Source organism: Phoca vitulina, unplaced genomic scaffold (assembly GCF_004348235.1).
Source record: "Phoca vitulina isolate PV1807 unplaced genomic scaffold, GSC_HSeal_1.0 scaffold14, whole genome shotgun sequence".
In the NCBI taxonomy this organism is placed as follows: Eukaryota; Metazoa; Chordata; class Mammalia; order Carnivora; family Phocidae; genus Phoca; species Phoca vitulina.
In genome coordinates, this window is record NW_022589717.1 from 43,211,077 (window position 1) to 43,233,610 (window position 22,534).

The following is a 22,534-nucleotide window of genomic DNA, read 5'->3' on the forward strand; positions in this document are numbered from 1 at the left end:
TTTTCTCTCTCTCTCCCCCCCACCCCGCTCTCTCCAGGGATCCTCTGAAAATCCAGCAACTCCAGAACCAAATCCGACTGGAGCAGGAGGCCAGTGCGCGGCACCCCCCGCCCGCCGGCGCCCCGCGCAGCGCGCCCCCCTCGCCGCCCTTCCCGCCGCCGCCCGCCTCCCCCGAGCTCGCGGCCTGCGCGTCGCCCGCCTCCGCGGAGCCCATGAGCGCACTCGCCTCCCGCTCCGCGCCCGCCATGCAGTCCTCCGGCTCCTTCAACTACGCGCGCCCCAAGCAGTTCATCGCGGCCCAGAACCTCGGCCCCGCGTCGGGCCACGGCACGCCGGCCTCCAGCCCCAGCTCCTCCAGCCTCCCGTCGCCCATGTCCCCGACCCTGAAGCAGTTCGGCCGCGCGCCCGCGCCGCCCTTCGCGCAGCCCTTCGGCGCCGAGGCCGAGGCTCCGTGGTGTGCGTCCTCGCCGTCGCCCCCGCCGCCGCCGCCCCCCGTCTTCAGCCCCACGACGGCCTTCCCGGTGCCCGACGTGTTCCCGCTGCCGCCGCCGCCACCACCGCTCCCCAGCGCGGCCCCGGCCGCCCTGTGCGCCTCGCCCACGGCCCGCTTCGGCCACAGCCAGACGCCCGCGGCCTTCCTCAGCGCCCTGCTGCCCTCGCAGCCACCGCCGGTGGCCGTCAACGCCCTGGGCCTGCCCAAGGGCGTCACCCCCGCGTGAGTGACGGCTGCACGCCCCGCCCCCCGCTTGCCCGCCCCACACACCCCTACCCTGGTGCGCCCGCTAATCCACAAGCCAGTGGTAGCGCTCTACCATTTTCGCGTCTTTCCTTCCGTCCAGTGTTTAGATTCTTGTCACGGCAGCTTTACCAAACTATTTTTGCTCAGCTCCTTACCGTTACCAAGATCAGTACTTAATCTTCTGCGTTAAACAGTAGAAGACTCGTCAGAAACTACCCAAAATCTATGCAGGGCTCTCAATAGTTTTGCTGATAGTGGCGTTAGCTACCACATAGAGCATCGTGCTAAGCAATTCACGTATGTGACCTCATTTGATACACTCCTAAGAGGTATCACTGCCCCACTTACAGCTGAGGATTCCAGTAGGTAAAGAATTTGCTCAGGGTCACAGTACCACTCAACAGAGATTTGAATTCATGCCTGTGTGACTCCAAATCCATGCTCTTACCAACGAACCACGTATCTTAATCTCTCAGCTCAGTATTATAATTTTATAACTGTGGAGGGGCTTGGTTATTAAGTAAACACCTTATGTTTTTGAAATATCTAAATTAACAGAACTAAAAAGTAAGCCTTTACATATATGTAGTAATTGAGCAAAAGGAAAAAAGACACGTAAATGTCTTCGTGTTATCCATACAAGTAAGTGAGGACGGGTGCAATCTAGTGAAGAAATGATGTACCAGTTCTGTCCCTGTAATCTCTAGGTAGACTACCTGGATCCTCGGTCTCAGTTTTTCTGTTTGCAGATTATCTAAGTACTTGTCTTTCCTTATGTCGCAACGATGATGTGGCAGCTGTCTGAAGTCTTTAAATAGAAAAATCTGTGAGGATACATGACATCTACAAAAGTGCATTAAAGCCTTCAAAAGAAATCTATCATATAGGTGTTTGGCACATATTATTGATGACTAAAAGCTAGCACATACTCATTTTACTGAAGAGTTCAAAAACAGGTACGCATCAGCAAGAGTCAAGCCAAATTCCTGTATCTCTGAAATAAACTCTGAAATCCTACTTCAGAGTCTCCCAGAATCCAAATATTGTTCCGAGAGAAAAGAAAGAAATTCTACTAAAGAATAAAATGAAAAGACCTAAGAATTTAGGTTCTTTTCATTCATATGAAAAGGTTTCCCATTTGGGGATGTACTATACTACCTTAGAGATGAGCATTGCTATGCTTGACTTTGACAAGATGTATTGAGGAGCTTCTGTTAGCAATGTCTTGTTTCGATAGGCACTTTCTAAATGTTGATTACATGAATTCTATATTTGAATCTGGCTTCTTCTCAAATCTTTATTGGAAAAAGCTCAAATGAATACATAAATAAGTGGAATAAAGGAGGTGAGTTTGTATAGTAATGTTGTAATAACGGGCTTCTACTGAAAGTTGAGTGACTCAACTTGGCTGAGAAAACTTTTTTCTCCCCTATTTGTTGGTTTTCTTTTATTTGGCTGCTAGGAAATGAAGTATTCTCTTGCCACAAAGAAGCTAACTGTTAGATTCAAGAAGTGGGAGTTTATTGCATGACACTGTTTTGTCCCTCTTACTAGGAAATGGTACCAAATCTTGCCTCCCAAGAAGATAAGCACTTATCTGTGTAATATTTCTCCTACTGAACAAAGACTAGACTATCAAAGGTGTTGGGTCGTCATGCCTTTTATTATCTTAAGTAGAAAGTTTTTTCTGATCTTTGAAATTCTCTTAAGAATATATGCAGTTCTAAGAGCTTACCTCAAGTAATAGAAGCATTTGTCTCTTATCTATCATAGTTATTAATTTTATGGAGTAAAATACTTTATAATTGTTACCACTAAAGAATCTAGCAGCTCCTGCCATGTCTTAAAAATGAATGAAGTCATGCTAGTTTTGTGGAAACTATGGAAAACTGTACCCAAAGATAGACACTGTGACACCAAAGGTAAATGGCCATATAGGCTGCAGATTTTTATCTCTATGCCAGTCCAATTGGCCATCATTATATGGTTACCCTTTTGTCTCCAAGGAATTTTCCATTTGCTAAATCACACATACTTCAAGAATTCATTCTTCTGGTTTGATACATGTGACTTTTGGAACATGTTTCTCCTCTGGTATATTATGGGATCCCTCATTTGCGTTCTGAATTAAAAATGAAAAGATAGCTATTTTTCCATCATAGTAATCCAAATGATTTGCCAAAGACCGAATGTCCCTGTTAGGGATGCCATGACTATAGATTATGGCACCCTTGAACTTGTAGGCACTGGCAAACTGTTGTCAAATGAATCTTTTAAATTACTTTCATTTCTCTTTCACTGTGAATTTGTGATTATGATAGCAAATTCATTCCACTTATATGTGTAATTTATCTGGTTGAATGGTTTTGCCATATTTGTCAAGTACCAGTAAATAGATGGATTACACATGACTCAGTAAGTAGAAATATGGTAAGTTGTTTTTTGGGTTTTTTGTTGTTTTTTTTTTGCCTGCCTTGTTTTATCAAAATCTTAAATATAAATGTCACTTATCTCAGTTTTCTTAATCATCAGTGGCATACTAGTTATTCTGTTTGTATGTTTAGCATTGTCCTCATTTTAATCCGGAAAAGGGTAGGCTGGTCATGCACTAAGTTTTTAAATAGTCCATGAAGGTAAGGTTCTATTTCTCACATGTCTGGGTAGCAGAAGTCAGACAGTCAGGGAACAAAGGCCATGGATGCCAGGGTTATAGCACAAGGCCAATGACAGTGGGCCGCACTCAGACTCACAGCAACACTATTTGGTTGTTGGTTGATTGTGGTTTGGGGAACTTCCGCACATCCAGTTCCTCCAGTGCCTTGCTTCCTTCAGGCAGCTACATTCTTCCCCAGCGTGACCTGGGTCACTAGCAGCTTCTTAAAGCTGTGGACAGACACAAATGTGAAGCTGACTAAATCTTTCAGATGGGGGCAGTGAGGAGAAAATGTGCCTTAGAAAGAAGCCTGTTTGCATTTCAATAAAATTCATGTATCCTGCTCACCTCACAGTTGCTGATAGTTAGGTTTACAGGTTCCCTTGCGGTCACCCTGTTCCTCTACGCAGTAGATCTCCTCCGAGATGGTGGGAATCTGGGGGATTTGGGAGTGCCCCCTAGAAGAGTGCAGCAGTAGTGTGTCTGGGTGAATCAGATCAGAACTATCCCTGAGAACCAGATGGGCGCTGGTTGGCACTGTAGTATTTGTCCACCTTCACATTCTTAGACTCTGTTCTCATAAGGGAGTGCCACAGAACCACAGTGCTACAATGTTTTATACTCTTAATTGTCTCTTCTGTGTAAGTAGGCCTTTGGTTTGAAATGTTATCCCATGTTTGTCAAAAGGAAAAGCATGTGTCAATAAGAGCTTTTATATGGATGTATTCATGAGAGCTTTTATTCTGTAGGCACTCAGCTCTTCACAGACATTATCTCATTGTCCCTCTCTTTCTCCCTGATTTATAAGAAACAGGTAGGTGGGGACACTATCATCACTCTGCATTCAAGGTGAGCATGGCAAGAGGCAAAGGGATTTCCCAGGGTTCTGGAATAAGCCTGAGCAAAGAGGGAGTCGCGTGCTTAGCCTGGGTGTATTACCCAGGTTGATCTCCGACAAATCTGATGTCTGCTGTTTCTTGATGAAAGAAAACAGCTGCAAACCAACAAAACAGAATCCTCTAAATCTTAAGGAGAAGTTCTTAAAGATTTATTTGTACTTTAACCAGTTCTCAAGTCAAGACAGTGGTTAGATAGTAACTAACAGAAAAGACAAAAGCTGCATTGGACTGTGCAGACATTATCTCAGTATTCCTGTCTTTCTCCCATCTTGCAGGAAATAGGTAGGTGGGGGGGGCCTCGTCGTTCCTCATCAGAGGCAGAGGCCTGAAGGGGTTTCGGGCCTCCCCAGGGTCTTGTTATTGGGTTCACTAGGATCTTAGAGGGTTGCCCAGAATGTTGCATCCAATCCCAGGCAGCTATTTTCTGGCAAATTAGCAAGTGAGCTCTCGGGGTCTGCTGTGACTGATGATGATTCCGTTGAAATGTCTGCCCCAGGAACAGGTCAGAATCAGACCTGCTCATCTTGGATGGCTCTGTACCAAGTAGTGGTACGGTGCACACACGTGTGTGAGTTTATTGTCTAGAGAAGCCAAAGGATAATGTGAGAACTGAATGTATTTATAGAGGCATCTATTTTCCTTTAGGTATGAGCTCAGGTTATCCAGTTGTACTCTAACAGCTTTGGCTTCAGTTAGAAAAAATAGAATTGATATACAAAAACTCAGTTTGTGTATCTTGGGCTCTTTTATGTATTAATTCACATATTACATTCTTGAATATGAGGGATTCCTAAATGCCAACATGTTAATGATTCTGCTTACTGTGAAATTTTGTGGAATTAGGTTACTATTAGCTATCACTGAATATGAGAGGAGAATAAGAGGACTTTCAGTAGTTAGAAAAATTCTTTGGTTGCTAGATAGGCACATTATCTCTTAAATCAGTGCTGTACTCTGGAGATCTGAGTTTCTGGAATACACTGATAAAATTGACCTAGAATAGTATATCAAGGGCAGGATACTTTCAAGATTATTCAGTAGCCAAGAAAAAAAGAAAACCTTCTAGGATTTGGTGGTGGTGGAAGATAAAATCTTGCAGATGCATGTGTATATGTTTAAGATGTTTTTAGCCCCCAACCACGTGAATATTATTTTAAGATGGTAAGTGACTTATGGCTGAAGCGAGAGTAAACAGATCAGTAGTATTTCTGCAGAGTTGGGCTCACCTGTGTTTACACTGAAGCATTTATATTCAGTGTGGGAGGTTTGTATGAATTGTTTACTAGTTAAGATCTTCTGAGTATGGGTTTTTGTGAAGAGTTCTGGTTTTAGTAACAGTTTACTTTGAATAAGCATTTAAGCATTTTTATTTTTAATTGTACAAACCATCACGAAAGGAGATCATCTCTATGTCACCAAGTACTCTCTTTAAAATTTCCTAATGAGTTGTTGCTCTTCATTTATCAAAAGTGGTGCCATTTGGGAGAACCAGCCACAGCCATTTTATATTAAATTCCAACAAAGAATTAGTTTTATAGGAAAACAAACTCAATTGCCAAAACTTTGTCTCAAAAACTTACAACTGTTTTTCTTTTCTGTTGCCTCCACCACGAAAGAATACTCCACTTTGGTTTCTACTTTAACGTTATATACGAACTCTAAACTCTTTGCTCAGTTTTAACACACGTTGCTTAAAGTGTTTTTTGAATTATGTTAATCCAAATGAGATACTCTCTGAAAAAAAAGATTCCGTATTAAAACAAGGGTGAGAAGTACTGTATCCTATACCTCTTTCTTCAGGGATCACAATGCCCTGGTGACCCTGCCAGATTCATTCAGACCGAGTGACCTTTGCACCGCCTAGCTGTCCCTGTAGGTCTTCATACTGTCACTTGGGCCTCAGAGGTAATGTCACCTCCTCAGACTTGTGACTGACCACACTGTGTAATATAGTCATCCACTCACACTCCCATCCCTTCATAGCACTTACCACCCTCCTGCTATGTCCCTCCTTCCACCCTTTTATTTCCTGTCTCTGTCATCCCCACCATAGAATATATTTTTTCTAAATATAGTCACTTAGTTTTGTTCAACATTGTATTCCGAGCACCTAGAACAGAGTTGAACACTGAGAAGCCAATCAATAAAGGTTATTTGCACCCTTTTGGAAACCAGTCAAGAGTTCTTAGCATCTTTTTAAACTCCTTTCCCGCTTTCATTCTGTTCCCCTCAGCCAGTTTCGTCTCCCTGATTCACTTCCATACTGGACAGTTCCCATTGGCCTCTCCAGAGCCACCCTTAGTATGCCAGGCACGGATCCAAGTGCTTAATATGTCTTAGCTCGTGTCATTTTCCTAATAATCCTATGAGGTATATACTATTAATACCCACATTTTACACGTTACAGAGGAGGTAATAGAGGCATGTAGCCATTAGTAACTAGCCCAAACCACAGTGTTTTAAGCAATAAAAAATAAGAGATTATCCCTTCTGCACCTTTATTCCTGCTGAGTCTGAATTCCTTCCTCTCCCATCTCTACTCGTCTGCATCCTCATCATCTTCCAGGATCCCAGATTCTACCTCTTTCTTGGAGTCTTCTGCAGTCATGCTAGCCAGCACTCTCTTCGACTTCTTTAGCTCCCATTGCACCTAGAATTACTACAGCATGGCTTGTTCCTTCATTTATTCTCCAACTGGATTATCAACCCCTCCGAAATCAAAGACCACCCTGCAGGATTTGACTCTCTTCTCCTTGTCACGTAGAATACTTTTTAGGCTACAGTGATAACGCTTTTGTTATATTACTGTTTTTCACTTTCATGCACAGAATTTCTACTGCACAGAATTCCAAGAAGTCATCAGGTGACACAGTCACTCATCTTACAAACCAACTCTGGAGTTACAGGCTTAACAGAATTTGTACTGATGTGTTTGCCCAGCACTGTGCCGTACTAGATACTCAATAAGTATTTGTTCAGTGACTGTTAGACACTTAAAAATCTTTCAACTGATTGATTTGATTTCAGTGTTAATTGTTCAGAACCAAGTAAATGTGTACCTTAAATTCTGTAAGAGAAAATAATGTCTTTAAAATAGCAGGAAACAGAGATGAAGTAAATGCTCCTCTAATGCTTGGGATCTTGCTGTGTTTAGGGAATCCCCTTGTTAAAAGAAACATAGAATGATCAGGGTTTTTATTTGGGTCAAAGAGTAATTTTAATTGTACTCTCTGAAACAATAAAATATCTGGGTGGCAAGAATCCAAACCGAGGTGAATGGCTTCTCTATGAAATGTCCCAGAGCAGTCATGCCTAAGTTCCCTACAGAGTCCGGTATACTGAGAAATGCTTTGTAAGCCCCAGGACTTATTCTGTCGTGAACAGACAGGTGTGTACGACTTGTGGCTGTCTTTTAAAAGACCAGTTCTCTGTTTCTGTTGTTTAGGTGATCTGTTCGGGCCTTGATAGCCACCCTTTGCCCCTTTCTTTCTTATTTGTGCAGAGAACATGGCTCTCAGTGTATTGTGCCCACAGGGACACAGTGAAGCTTCTGTCATCAGTGCTGCGTGTCATCACATAGTTGTGCAGCTCATTTATGTTGTCAAGTTTAAAGTAATAATGGGAACCCGTGTGTTCCCAATAATATGTGATGTAACACAGAGCTGGCTTTCATTTTACCTTTTAGGTGACTTCAGAACGTACCTCTTCTAGTTTGCAGATGTTAAGGCTTTAGTCAAAAGCAGCACAGAACTTTATTTCCAAAACTGTGTAATTTGTATGTGTTCTGAGCCTGACTTTTTACATGTGGTTTGAATATAGATGGCTTTGGGACAATTTTTCTTGCCTGAGGGAGGAAGGTAGAGAGAGATCAGAAGTGAAGATAGAGGGGCGCCTGGGTGGCTCAGTCGGTTGAGCATCTGCCTTCGGCTCAGGTCATGATCCCAGGGTCCTGGGATCACCCTGAGTCGGGCTCCCTCTTCAGTGGGGAGTCTGTTTCTCCCTCTGCCTTTTTCCCTCCCCACCCACCCTTCCCAGCCCTGCTCTTCCTCTCTCAAGTAAAATTTTTAAAAAGATTTTTTAAAATTTTAATTTTTTAATTAATAAAATTATTTAATTAATTTTAACAATAATTTAAATAATAATTAAATTAAATAATTAATAACTGAAATAAATAATTATTAATAAAATAAAAAAGATTTAAAAAATTTTTTTAATCTTTTAAAAAAAGATTTTATTTACTTACTTATTTGGAGAAAGAGAGAGCCCAAGCAGGGGGAAAGGGGCAGAGGAGAGGGAGAAGCAAACTGCCCGCTGAGCAGGGAGCCCGACTCGGGGCCTGGTCCCAGGACCCGGAGATCATGACCTGAGCCGAAGGCAGATGTTCAACCGAGTCACCCAGGTGTCCCCAGTAAATAAAATCTTTAAAAAAAAAAAAAAAGTGAAGATAGATAGTACATCCATTCACTTACTCCATGAATATTATTTTCGGGTCTGCTGTTTGACAAGCACTGTGATTAACCAGAGAGGCAGGGTGCGAGAGAGACCATTAACAAGAACATATATTAATAAAGTTTGATGAGTGCTATGAAGAAAAGAAACATGATATAAATAACTAATGGGTAGACTTGGTCAGGGTCCTCCTTTCCGAGGGGACATTAAACTGAAGCCTGCAGGCTGACCACATCTGTCCTAAGGGCCAGAGGCGCCGGGCCCAGAAAGGCTGGCACAGAATACACATTTTCATTGAAGGATTGTATGGTTCTAAAAATTGAGGTTAGAAGTCATGATTCCTGTGGCTCTTGCTGTTCATGTGTCACAGCTTCACTGCCCCACTCCTTAAAAACCAAGATCAATTCCCAGGCAGTAGGATACGATATCACAATCTTTTCTTTAATACCAGTGTTTAACCCCCTCCATTTGCCCTACGACTAGAAAAGGAAGAATCTGGAAAAGCTGTCAGGGTATTTTCTGCGATAGGCATCAGAAGACTCGACTACCAATAGATTAAATGCTCCTGGTTTATTGATCTACATAACAAGTGTGGGGGCAGGCGACTCCACGGGTAGGTCACCCGTGTCCCAGAAACATCATCAGGGCTCCGGGGTCTCTGTCTTTCCAAGCTGCCGCCATCAGCATGTTGCGGGTTCTCCCCTTATGCTCGGTGTGAGTGCGGCAGTTTGGGGCGTTTGGACACAGTGGTAGCCAGTAAAAGGGGGGGGGGGCATTTCTTCCTGTGTGTTGCTTGTAGAGGTGAGAAATGTTTAACTAGAGCCCCTCCCCATTGCCCCCATCTCAGCAGCCAGGCTCCCACATGCCTCTAGCCACACAAACCACTGTCCACAGGATTGAGACCACTCAACTTAGGTCAGTCACCCCTGAGTTTGGGGAGGGGGTCACCTCCAAGCACATTGGAGGGTGAACACCCCACAAAATCCGGGGAAGTTCAGCAAGGAAACGGGAACGGACGGGAGGGGCACAGGCCTCAGGACTCCACGGTATTACTGCTGAGGGCGGAGTGCACCGCGGTTACAGGATACTCTGTTTTCTCTTGCCAGTGTAGTGACTGTCTTGTTCCGGGCATTTTTGGGTGAAATGGTGAGAAGCAGAGAGTTTGGTGAACCTTGGTGTTAATTTACATCCTCAGCCTTACTAGGGCTTTCTACCTTATCAGTGACGTGGTATCCAGCACATGGTGCCTTGACACATTTGCAGTAAACCTTTCTTTTAACTTAAAAATGTCTTCTTATAAAACATACAAATAAGGAAGCATATACAAGGAATATGTATAGTTTAAAAGAATAATAATAAAAATCATGCCTGTTTCTAGTACCTTTGAGGGCTCCCTATGTCACCCTCCCCAGTCACATCCACAACTGCCCCCCAGAGAGATAACCACTACCCTGAATATCTGAGTTAATCCTTCTCTTGTCTTAATGGTTTATGTATGTATGTTTCCCTGTTTATTTCTCGAACTTTTTTTATGTATCAGAATCACCTAGAGGACTTGTTAAAACACAGATTGCTGGACTCTAACCCGAGTTTCTGATTCAGTAGGTCAGGAGTGAGTCCAAAAATCTGCATCCCTAACAGTTTCTCAGGTGATGTGGGTGCCGCTGGTCCAAGGACCACCCTTTGAGAACCCCTACCCTGGCAGAAGACTGCTTAGCTTTTGTCTGTTGATAAATGGGAGCATGTTTTATGTATTCTTTAACTTGGCTTTTTTAAACTCGACATTACATCTTTGAAATTCAACTTGGGCGATAATGGGTAGCTACAGGTCATTCATTTTCACTACCGTATAGTATATTCTGTTTCTCTTGAATCTTCACCCACAGCCCTATGAGGGAAAAGGAAGGGAAGTAGGAAGCAAATTGCTTAAGGCACCAACAAAAGTGATGCCCATCAAGCATCCAGTACCCAGTGACCCCTGGCTCACATGGCCCAGGGCATTGTTGCTGCCCTGGGAAAGAAGAGTTCTGAGGTGTCACTTATTTAAGAGCCCCAGGCTCTCCAGGAGGTTTAGGAGGCTTGGGGTGTTGGGGGGTACCAGGCACAGCAGGACCTACAGACCTTCTAGGGCCCTTTAGCATAAACTAGACCTTTTATAACATTGGCCTCCTCCTCTAATCAAATCAGGATAGAAGGGAAGATAACAAACAATATTTGCTTAGAATGAGCTAGACACTGTTGTTGAATAAATTGATTGCAAAGGATCAGAAGGACTGAACTTATGAAAGTATGAAAGAAATATGTTCTCTCTCAAATCTTCTCAATAGCCATCTATGGTATATATGTTTATACTTATTTATAGGAAATGTTAAGAAACTTGCCCAAAGTCACAAACCTAATACCAGGCAGAGCCAGATTTTAAACCCAGCTGTGATTACAAATCACATTGTGTTTTCACTTTACATTGCTGCCTCCCTGGGACTGAAACACAAGCCTTCCCTATTCTTGGCATTTCTCTAACCACTGAGACACACTCCCTAAAGTATGTCCACTTTCTCTGAAAACTGGTTCCAGTTAGTGTTACCCAAACAGCGAAACCGGCTTCCATGGTTCTTTCCATAATTAACTGGAATAGACATAGCATTAGAGAAGAGGGGGCACTGACATTGACACATTGTACTGTCTTTGTTGGACTTGAATGTTTGACTTGGATTTATGTGCCTGACAAGTGACTCCACTGCCTTGTGCTTTTGTCCTGCAGGGGATTTCCAAAGAAGGCCAATAGAACTGCTAGAATAGCTTCTGATGAGGAGATTCAAGGCACAAAGGATGCTGTCATTCAAGACCTGGAACGAAAACTTCGCTTCAAGGAGGACCTCCTGAACAATGGCCAGCCGGTACACAGAGATGGATTTGGGGCCTGAACTTGGAATATTAGCTGCCCACATCAGAGAGCTCTTCCTTCACTTTGGTTCTTGTACTTTGTCCACAAAATTGATTTCATTACCCCTAAATCTGTGTTCTTCTTAGCATTATGGCCTGAATCTGGGGAAAAGGGAGAAAAGTGGAAAGGCTTCCCTCTACTTGGCCTCCACTCTTTCCTGCAGTCTTGGAGTGAAGTGAGCAAGTTGGAGATAAAGAGGAAGGGCTGATTTTAAGGTGGGAAGTAAAACAAATGAGGAATTGCAGCATTACAAAGAAAAGGGAACAAATCTGGGCTGGGTAGGAGGGGGAAGGTATGCTCTGGAATGATCTATATCTACCACAAGTACCAAAAGGAGGATGGGATTCTCTGGCATGTACTCCTTCTACACGAAGACTATCTTTACTGAGGAAATGAGCCCTGAAGTCCAGTACTGTTCTGGTAGACCATTACTAGATACTGAGTCGGTAATCTGAAAGAGTAACGCTTGTTGCACGGTATTGTTCTCTCTGTACAGCAGATCTGGTAAACGATATATGTGCAGAAGATGTTTTCACCATCGGACTTAAATGTTTCCTCACCAGCTGTTTCTCGTTTTTTACTAACCCTTCCTCTTACTACATCCGAGTATCTTTAAGGGGACAGGAAGAACAAGTCTCACAAATGAGATTTCCCCGGTGAAGAAAAGGAGCCTTTGGTGGCTTTATTTTGGAATTACCACCAGAAAAATTGGTCCGGCTCTTAAGCAGAAGAAGAAAAGGGCCTCTTTGTATAAAAGCTTCCTCTCAGATACCTTTTTCAGAGTAGAAAGCACTCTATGTTAAATATGTTTTCTAGGAATTTTAATTCTCACACATTGATAAATAAAAATGTGAGAACAGAGCATGTTTGATTGGAAAGGTGGAGGGTAGAGGAGGGGTGCTGAATGCTGCTTTTAATTATTAGGGCATCCTAATCTGAGTTCAGGAAGATTAAAATTCTAATGAGATCTTGTGTTGGTCATTCATTTCACTGAGAATAGAAGATTTTAACAAAGGGAAAATATTTTTCTCCCTGAAATAAGTAATTGCATGTGTAAATGTGCATACTCTGGAAGTTTCCCCTGGCTCTGTCAACTAAAGCCTTTGAAAGATTAAAACAAATACTTATGGGAACTTACTCAAGCCAAGTAGAGGCATTTCTCCAGTTTTTGGGGGTTTTTTGGGTCTCTGTTTAAATATTCCTTATGGACTAAGATTCTCTTGGTTAAAGAGACTTAAGACGTTGTTATAGTATACTATGTATATTATATGTTTATCGATCTGTTTAGCAGCAGACGACATTCACAACAAGTTCCACAGATTTCCACATTTGAGAGTTTAAAAGGACAACTTTTTCCTAGTGTTGCATATTATTCTGTTACTTATTTTTGGCTTCTGTGGACAGGGCTTGGACATCCACATGGCCTAGTGGTTTAGAAACAAAACTGAAGTAAATTTGGCTTTTACTGGTAGCAGGTGCATTCTGGCAAAGGACTAGGTATCAAAGTGATATTTCTGCTTGTAAGGAAAAGGGTGGACATTACTCCAGTCCTACCTTTGATGTTGATGCAGTTCTCCATGAAAACATTAGGAAGGCTTTTAAGAGAGCAGGTATTTAAAACTCTTTTTGAAAATTGAATTCAGTGATTCTTTAACAGATGTGAGAAAATTAATTTAAATAATAACATACTTGGACTGAGACAGTCCATGCACCAAACACCTACCTCGTCTTATCCCCACCCCTTCTTTAGTAAATGAAATAATACGAACTTTAGGACTGTTTGTCATTTGGCACTGACTTGTTTCACTTCCCGGTTTCAGCTGGGACTAGAACCAGCAATTACTGGAAATTGTAAATTTATTCAACATATTTTCCTGATTAGAGAGTTTCCAATAGAATTTGCATCTATGTTCAGAAGTTGGGAAGTTTACTGAAATAACTTCTGTATTTTTTTAAGATTCTGCCTTACTAATTATTCTCTATTTTGAATCAAACACTTGTTTATGGGACAGAGGGTCTCTGAAAGTTCTTCCCAGACCTGTAATTCTAAGGCATTTTAGAACCAAAACTCAAAGGCAGGAAACAGCCCAACAGACAGAACAAAAACACTGGCATTTCTTCTGTGTAAGAATGGCTCCACAAATATGTTTTGGCCAAATCTAGAGTCCTGGCTGCTAGATGCAAAAACGTTGCCCCTTTGCCTGATGGGCAAGCAAGCAGTCCGCCCCTGAGCAGAATCTCGAATTATGGATATTAGCTTTGGCAAGTATCTTTCGCAGTCCTTTTGCTAATTCAGCCATGTGCGACCGTTCTTTTTGGACCCTTACATTGGCCTACATTCACCTGCTACACAGCAGCCTAGGAAATGTCCGTAGAGCTGAGAACCCCAAGCAGAGGGGACCCCCGCTGCCTGCTGGTCTAAAACTTCCCTTACCAGAGGCTGGGAGCCCACTAGGCTGGTTTGAAGCTTGTGGGTGGCTATGGAAAGAACATTTCCTTTAAAAAAAATTTTGCTATTTGAATATCTTTTTTCTCTGTATGTGTCATGAAGGATGAGGATATGACAGCTATTTTCTGTGTGGCTTCTGCCTTGTTTGGTTATTATATTCACCTTGAATTTGGGCTGTACCAGTTGGTGGCCCCCAACACTGGATTAAGCCACTAAGACCGGAAGGGGAGGTGACAGAACACCAGGAGGAAGGGAAAGAAACAGACCCCTTTTACATACAGGCATCTGAAGGTTGAGAGAAAATAGTTACAGAAAACACCAAAACTCATTTTTTAAAATTCCTTATCGTGAGGCAGTATGTAATTATGAATTTTCTAACTTTGTAATTTTTGTGACTACTTTGCTTAGAGGCTCACCTATGAAGAGAGAATGGCTCGTCGACTGCTAGGTGCTGACAGTGCAGCTGTCTTTAATATTCAGGAGCCAGAAGAGGAAACAGCTAATCAGGTACTGTGTTCCTCTGGACTAATTAGAAAAATAGTAATTATTCTGTCCCCTCTACCCATCCTCTTTATGGACACTGTTCTTGGGATCAGTTCTGTGGGAAGTAGAGGGCAAGTCAAAGAAAAGCAGTATTAATATCACCAGTCAAGCTCATAGCTAATAATTACTGAGTACATAGCGTGTGCCAGGCAGGTGTGTTACGTGACTGATAAGAGTTATTTCAGTCAGTGATACCTGTTCTTTTTATTTTCTTACTGATCAGTTTAGTCTCCTTTCAAGTATCGTTCTGATTTTCCCATCCTGTGCTTTAATGCAAAACCGTCTCTGGGGAGAAACATATTTTCACTGAAACTGTGTGAAATAGGTAGTGAATATTTCCAGTTATGTTCTTAACATCTAGTCAAAGTAAAATATCTGTGTATAGAAAAAATGATGTCTTTCTTTTCCTTCACATATACAGTTAGAAATCACTAATCAGCAGAAAACCTAAATTGCTATTTTTGTTCCCCCGCTGCCGCCAAAAAAAAGTCCCTTCATGGATTTGATGTAAGCTGTTTTATAATCTCCACTGCTTCTGCTTGGAGTTTCCAGATGTAGTCTCAAGATTAAAGAAAGCTTTTTAAAACGTTTAAAGGATCAAGTAAACTCTCATAGATGTTGAGAAACAGCTCTGCCTTCAGTATCTGAAGATTTTTCTGTGTTAAATATTGCTACCACAAAAATTTCACTTAAAAAAGAAAACTAGAAATCTTGCTAGATTCTTATTTCTGTTATTAGTCTTCACTTCTTTTTTTCTACCATTACAGGAAATTGGGTCTCCTCATGCTTCTGTAGGGAGTCCTCTGGACGGTCAAAAGGTTAAGCTTTTCACCTTTCTTCTCCTTCCGGTCTCTTTCACTGTATCTGTTTCTTGTGTTCTTCCTTGTTTACCTGTGTATCTATCTTGACTGCCACGTATTAATTACAAATACTATGACCAGTGTCTGTTTTAGTATCAGATGAACAGAATTACTGTAGTGTGCTTTTTGTCGTATATTACAAACTTGAATTTGATTCTGTCACCATTGAATACTCTGAACTGTAAATTGTTAAAAGTCTCTCATTTGTTACACCTTTCTGGGGGGAAACGCGCTGATTCTTAAACTGATTAATTTGATAGTAATTAAAACAACTGTATTTTTTTGCAGTTTTACTCATACTCTTGTATTTCTTCCCTCAAGACAACAGTTTTTCAAAGGTGGGGTAGCTTCTTTATGAGAAAACCTAGTAAAACATCTTTTATTTGTTACTAAAGACAGTATTTTATAATGGGCTGCCTTGTTTCCATTGTGCTTTTTGTAAGCAGGTGAACTGTAGGATCCCCCTTCATCACCATAGGATGTTGATGGCTACTCTGCTTTTGTCTTTTTAATCAGAATTTTGACTGGACTGTCAATTCCATTTTTCTTTTAAAGAGGGTGGAGAGTAGTTCCTACTAGCTGCAAAGCTGAGGAGGAGTTCAGAGGCTATGTGGCTGAGGATTATTAGGAGTGAAAAAAAATGCCGTGTTTTCCATTATCCGCTTGATGAAATGCTGTGTAACCCTGCAGCTGCTAGCCACGCACAGTCACCTTTCTGAAGCGTGGCACTGCCCTGCACAGCTTTCACCTACAGAAAGAAACCGGTGTCCATCGTGTTTTATTTTTATGAACAGTTTAGGAATACAAAGCTGTTGCCTTTTTCTTTCTTTCCCCACACCCCCCAAGAGAAAAGAGAAAGAAATTCATCTTCATAGTTTTTTGGGGGAGGAGGAGGATAAGACCTGAAGACAATTTGAAATATCATATATACTTACTTCCAGATGTTTTTTGTTTTATATGGAATTGAGTTGGGCTCAGACTTGTTTTTAAGTCTCTGGTAAAAAGATCACTGTCTTCTGAGTGCCTCATTGGAGAGGAGAATAAGACTCCTGAGACACGTGGGACCACAAGGGACTGAGGTTGCTAACATGACCTTTTCCCGCCTGATACAGGAATACAAAGTCTCCAGCTGTGAACAGAGGCTCATCAGTGAAATCGAGTACAGGCTAGAAAGGTCTCCTGTGGATGAATCAGGTGATGACATTCAGTATGGGGACGTGCCTGTGGAAAATGGAGTGGCACCGTTCTTTGAGATGAAGCTGAAACATTACAAGATCTTTGAGGGAATGCCTGTAACTTTCACATGCAGGGTGACTGGGAATCCAAAGCCAAAGGTAAGCTGAAAACATAGCTTTTTAAGAGTTCTGTTTTCTGTGGAAGTTTAGCTTCCAAAATACAGTGTGTATAATAGGAGGAAGAGATACAGACTACCTTTCTCAGGACCCATGATGTAAAATGTTCGAAGTACTATTTAAGTTCAGGGCCTTCCTCAGGAAGCATTAGAAACCAAAAAGAGTAGAAGAGTAGAGTTTGGGTTTGAAGAATAGAATAAGAGAATAACAATTAATCGACAAGAGCTTTTCGTACACCTACAGCATTTACTCACGTGATGTTATCAGTGTCACTCCCAAACTGCAGGTGACAGAACTGAGCTCAGTGAGGTTTGATTAACTTGTCCAAGGTCAGGGAGCTGGTGAGCGGCCAGGCTTGAACACGAACCCCATGCTGTGTATCATGTAGAGAAGCAGTGCTTACCATGGATTATAAAAACTTCAGATCTTTAATCTACAAAACCAAAGCTTCCTGTATTTACAAAGGGGCTAGGGGCCAGAATACTGTTGAGAAAGGATATTCAGAGGAACTTCTGATACTCAAGAGGACTAGGCTGACCTAGATGGAAGCCCTCTTCCTACAGACACATGGAAACAGCTGGATAAGGAGTTGCCCAGTCTGTAAAGGGAGGCGAGAATAATTGCTCACTAGTCCAGAAAGCAATAAACAGAATTACACTTTTCCCTGGAACTTGGAAGAAAAGAATAAAAAAGGTGCCCATGAGAAATGGAAACTCCACATTTAGACTTTCACATGATATGAAGCCAAAAGCTGCAAAATTAATATGAAATTTAGTCCAGGATGATTAAAATCCTTGTTTCTGGCAGACGCAAGCAAAAACTGCCCTAGAGAACACTCTCACAATTTGGGGCATATCAAACTTCGGTAGGTTAAGAGGGAGGAAGAAGAAATTCACAGTAAAAACTTACAAACCATATGGGAAACAACGATAAGGAGAATCAATAGCAAAAGAAACAAGAAAATAGAAACTCAAGTATTACACACTATTGAACGGCCTTAAGCAAACTATAAAATAACTATGTTTAAAATGATTGAAACAATTTTAAAAGAAAGAGAATCTGGGGGCACCTGGGTGGCTCCGTGGGTTAAGTGTCTGCCTTCAGCTCAGGTCATGATCCCAGAGTCCTAGGATCGAATCCCGCAGCGGGCTTCCTGCTCAGTGGGGATTCTGCTTCTCCCTCTGCCCCTCACCCCACTCATGCTTGCTCACTCTCTCTCTCTCTCTCTCAAATAAATAAAAATCTTTTTAAAAAATAAAAATAAAGAAATAAAAGAAATAGAAACTTAACAGGACAGTACCAAAGCCCAAGCAAATTTGTAAAATAAGCATATAGAAATGAAAAATACACTCACTGAAATTAAAAGCTTAACAGTGGTATCACAGAGAAAAAGCAAAGAAAATAGCCTTAAGTTTTCAAATGCATATCTACCTTCTAATAAGATAAGACTTTTATAATAATAAACTGTTAGAGAAAACTTCTTTATTCTTGGCATAATTTGGATAATTGCTCTGTATTCACAAACATAACAAATTCATGTACTAAAAATAAATGTGCAGCTTATGAATGAAACTCAACAAGAAATTGTATGTTAAGCTTCCAAAATCTTCACAAAGATCCCTTGTTATTTTTAAATCTTACTCAAGGTTTAAGGTCATTAATTAAGTTCTAAGATCACTAATTTCTTGTTTTAAAGAACGCTGTGTTCACCTGAAAGATGAGCTGTTGTGTTTTAACATAACTCTGCTTTTCTAGTAGGAATTTAAATGTTTCACAACTTTAAGAGGCTTAATTTTTTAAGAATTTTTACTGTCTTCTTTCACCTTTCCTTCCTTCTTCCCCTTCCTCCCTCCTGTCCTCAATGCGGTTCTTTTTCTTCCACACATGGTATATAAATTACGTTAGGACTATTAAAGTATGGGATATTCATCATGTTTAAAAAAAATACATCCTTTTTTTTGCTTATTTTTTTTTAATTGTATTCTGCCGTTGACATGCTTGTTCCATATGGAAACATGAGAAGATGGGAAAGAATTTCTAATTCCCCCTGTTTTCATCTCTTGTACTCTCCCCTTCCCTCTGATTAGCAGTCTTGGTAAAATTGTTGGAACTACTTCTTTTTAATTCTCATTTGAAAGTCGTATTCCAAGTACAATGAAGGTGAGAAGTATGATTAAAGGAAAGAAACAAGTCTGAAGACCTGGCATAGTGGCAAGAATGCAAAAGGAAGAAATTGTATACTAATCACAGCTTCTTTGTTCCATCAGAAAACATAAAACCACCAATGATAGTTATGAAGTATCATGCTTTATCTAATTTTTAGAACTGAGAGTTATGAGTCTAGTTGATCCATTTTTAGATTCTGGAGATTAATAATATAGTCTGTAAATTCAGAGCTAATTGAAAAAATAGGGGTTGGAAAAGTTTCAGCAGTCAGATCCCAATTATTATTCATGCGCTTATTTAGTGCTATACACTTCTAGCTGTTCCTTTCTTAAAATATAAGTTTCAAAGAGATTTTTCAGATTCAGAGGCTTTCATAGAGAGCTGAATTTGAGTGCCAGTTGTGGTCTCAATTTGCATATGGATTTACATTAAGGAAGAAGTTCATTTTAAAAACTGAAGGTTCTGAAGTGGGTTTCTTCTGCTAGGAATGAGTTAGGAATGCTTTAGGATGCCAGGAACAGCAGCTGACAACAGAGAACTTGTTGCGGCTTTAGAGAGGGGATTTGTTTAGTTCCCTAACCATTAAGTCTGGAGGTGGGCTGACGCAGGCACTGACTGGTTCAGCACCTCAGTCACGTGAGGGCCGGTGGCCGTGATTCATCATTATGGCCCATGTCTCCGCTGCCAGACATAATAACTAAATCATAGGGGATCCGCGGACCAGTGATTCTATTTACAGATCAGGGAGGGTGGTAGGACCTGCAAAAGAGGTAGTCTGACCATTTTAAAATGTGTTATTTAGTCCAGATTTATTTTTACTTTATTCTTCACATTTAATTTTCTATCAAACCAAGTTAAAATATTATGGAAAATTATTGTAAGTTTAAATACTACTGTGTTTTCTTTAACAGTGGGGAGAGTGGACAAACTTTTTTAAAATTTTTTTTAAAGACTTTATTTATTTGACACAGAGAGAGAGAGCACAAGCAGCGGGAGCGGCAGGCAGAGGGAGAAGCAGGCTCCCCGCAGAGCAGGGAGCCCGATGCGGGACTCAATCCCAGGACCCCGGGATCCTGACCTGAGCCAAAGGCATCTGCTTAACCGGCTGAGCCACCTAGGCGCCCCCTTTGAGCATCTGCTCCTTGGCCCAGAGTTAAAGCAGTAGAGCTCACCCATCACCAACCCCTAACTGTTGCTCCTTCCTCACTGCCATTTGGTCTAACACAATTCAGCGGAATGGCTAGAGTTCAACTGTTATTCTCTAAAATAACCTTTTTACCTTCTTCCCTTTGCTTTACAAGTAACACATTTTCCTTCAGTGCATTTCATTTAGTACATGTGAAAATAGAAGCAAAAAGAAAAACGCCTGTAGAGCCACCCCAGAACTAACCACTGTCCACGTTCAATATAGATCCGTCCATATAAATAATATGTAAAAAATATGTGAATAATGTGAATACTTATATACATTTTAAAATTTTAAAAAGATACATAATTTTTAAAAACTAAAATAGAATTAAACCTGTTTGTTACCTAGTTTTTTCACTCAAAAGTCAATTTCCTATTAAGATGTTCTGTTTAACATTTTAACATGAAAACTCTGATCAGCTCTGCAGGCCACAGTTAGTATTTACCAATCCCCCTAATAGAGTAGTACTACACACATCCTTAATCTTCCATCACTGTTTCCTCTCACAGATCTATTGGTTTAAAGATGGGAAACAGATCTCTCCAAAGAACGATCACTACACCATTCAAAGAGATCTTGATGGGACCTGCTCTCTCCACACCACGGCCTCCACCCTAGATGATGACGGCAATTACACAATTATGGCTGCAAACCCTCAGGTAAAGATGAAGGGTATAGGTCTGGCTTCAGTTCTGTGCATAGCACTTACAGGCATTTATTTGGAGAAAGGAACTGTTTAATTAAAAGGTGGAATCATTTCTTTGACTTGAAACTATCTCCCCAAATTCTACATCCATTTTGGTTCAGAGGATAGAAAAATTCTTTATTTCATTAGTATTTACTTATTCCATCAGGTGTTTTTCACATGAATAATTCCAGTGCAGATGTGTGTTCGTCCTACAAATCTTAATCAGTGCCTGAAAGGTACATTTCTTATGCCGGTGGTGGGCTTGCAGTGGTGGCCAGAACAAAGTCCTGGGGTAGAAAATAAGCCAGTAAACACATACATAAATAATATCATTTCAGATAGGATTAAGTTCTTGAAGAAAAAAAATGGAGAAAAGGATAGTGAGTGGCATACATAAATATGCTGTAGTAAAAAAATCCTCAAAAAGTAAAATATTTAAATTTAAAGAAATACATACACTTATTTAATTCAATGGAATTTAAGTATGTAAATGTAGACAAATTATAATTTTGATAGCATCTATGTATGGCATTCAGGATTAGTTTCCATCCAAATGTTTTCTCTTGTTTTTGCCCTTAGATTTAGGGTCAAAAAATCAGCTGACTATTTAGAATTTAATAGGCAGCTACTGGGTATCAGGTTCCTAAGTCAAGCCTGCAAGTTCTTTTCTGAGTGTCAGGTATGTTTTAGGCACTGTGCTGGGTAGGAAGGATGCAAAAATGAGTAAGACGTGATTTTGTACCTTCAGAGCTCAATGTATGACAGGGTAATTTTACAAAGTCAGCAGAAGTCACAAGTTTCCATATTAAATATGCATTTTCTTGAGGTTCTAATTTTTCAATCAGTGAATACATGACCGTCACCTTGAAAAAGGTCAAAAGCACAACTTTTACTAAAAGTTACATTGTAATACTTTGTGTTCATGTTTGGAGGATTTGAGTGAAAAGAAGTGGAACTTGCTTTTTTCTTATTATAATTTTAGTATGTTTCCTTGACTATTAACAAATTTCAATTTTCAGTTTTCTGCCTATTAAAATAATAGTGGAGAACTCAAAAACCAGAATTTTTCTTCATGCTAGGTCCTTTATCCCTCTCTCCCCTAGAAAGGTTGAAATGTATTATAAGAGATTGAATTAACTGTGTTCCTTAAGCACTTGCCGGTCCTGGTCCTGATGTTAATTTTGAGGCATTTTTCTTAGTGAATGTTTTAAACCGTTATTGGAGTCCGTGGTTTTCTAGAACAAAGAACATAAATGTAAAATTGCAATTATGAGTCTGCTTCTAGTCTTCTTCAAATTACACTAATGTAGTTTTACATGTGGAAAATCTAAACGGGGAGGGACTCTCCTGGCCATGAGCAGAGTTGGAGACTACATGCCAGCCTCCAAGCATTAAACTACTGACAGGTTATGATGAAGTCACTAGATGAAGGAGGGCTGCTGAAGATCCCCTTAGGAACACAGAAGAGGAGGAAGGGAAAGAAATAAAAAAAATGAAATGACACAACAAAGACCAGAAATGCAGAATAGTGCTGGTGCTACTGAAAAGCCTAAGTGTACACGTGGAGTTCAGGGGTTAAGAGCATGAACTTTGGCATCAGACA

At 40.9% G+C, this 22,534-nt stretch overlaps 2 protein-coding genes across 4 annotated transcripts in view; one reads left to right on the forward strand and one right to left on the reverse strand.

Moving 5' to 3' along the window:
• The window catches only part of PALLD (palladin, cytoskeletal associated protein), a 389,064-nt gene that overhangs the window by 346,463 nt on the left and 20,067 nt on the right, over positions 1 to 22,534 (forward strand). Inside the window, exons 1-6 of one of the 3 annotated variants that reach the window (XM_032413167.1) lie at positions 198 to 715; positions 11,502 to 11,637; positions 14,542 to 14,640; positions 15,444 to 15,494; positions 16,649 to 16,870; positions 20,753 to 20,902. In XM_032413167.1, the coding sequence (XP_032269058.1) occupies positions 213 to 715; positions 11,502 to 11,637; positions 14,542 to 14,640; positions 15,444 to 15,494; positions 16,649 to 16,870; positions 20,753 to 20,902 (1,161 nt within the window). In that variant the 5' untranslated portion in view covers positions 198 to 212. Of the gene's footprint in view, positions 1 to 37; positions 716 to 11,501; positions 11,638 to 14,541; positions 14,641 to 15,443; positions 15,495 to 16,648; positions 16,871 to 20,752; positions 20,903 to 22,534 lie in introns of those variants that run through there. The other 2 variants (XM_032413166.1, XM_032413168.1) reach the window with 2 other exon arrangements.
• CBR4 (carbonyl reductase 4) overlaps positions 16,880 to 22,534 on the reverse strand; it is a 90,386-nt gene continuing 84,731 nt past the window's right edge. Inside the window, exon 5 of the mRNA XM_032413170.1 lies at positions 16,880 to 17,261. Within this exon, the coding sequence (XP_032269061.1) occupies positions 17,158 to 17,261 (104 nt within the window). The 3' untranslated portion in view covers positions 16,880 to 17,157. The remainder of the gene's footprint in view (positions 17,262 to 22,534) is intronic.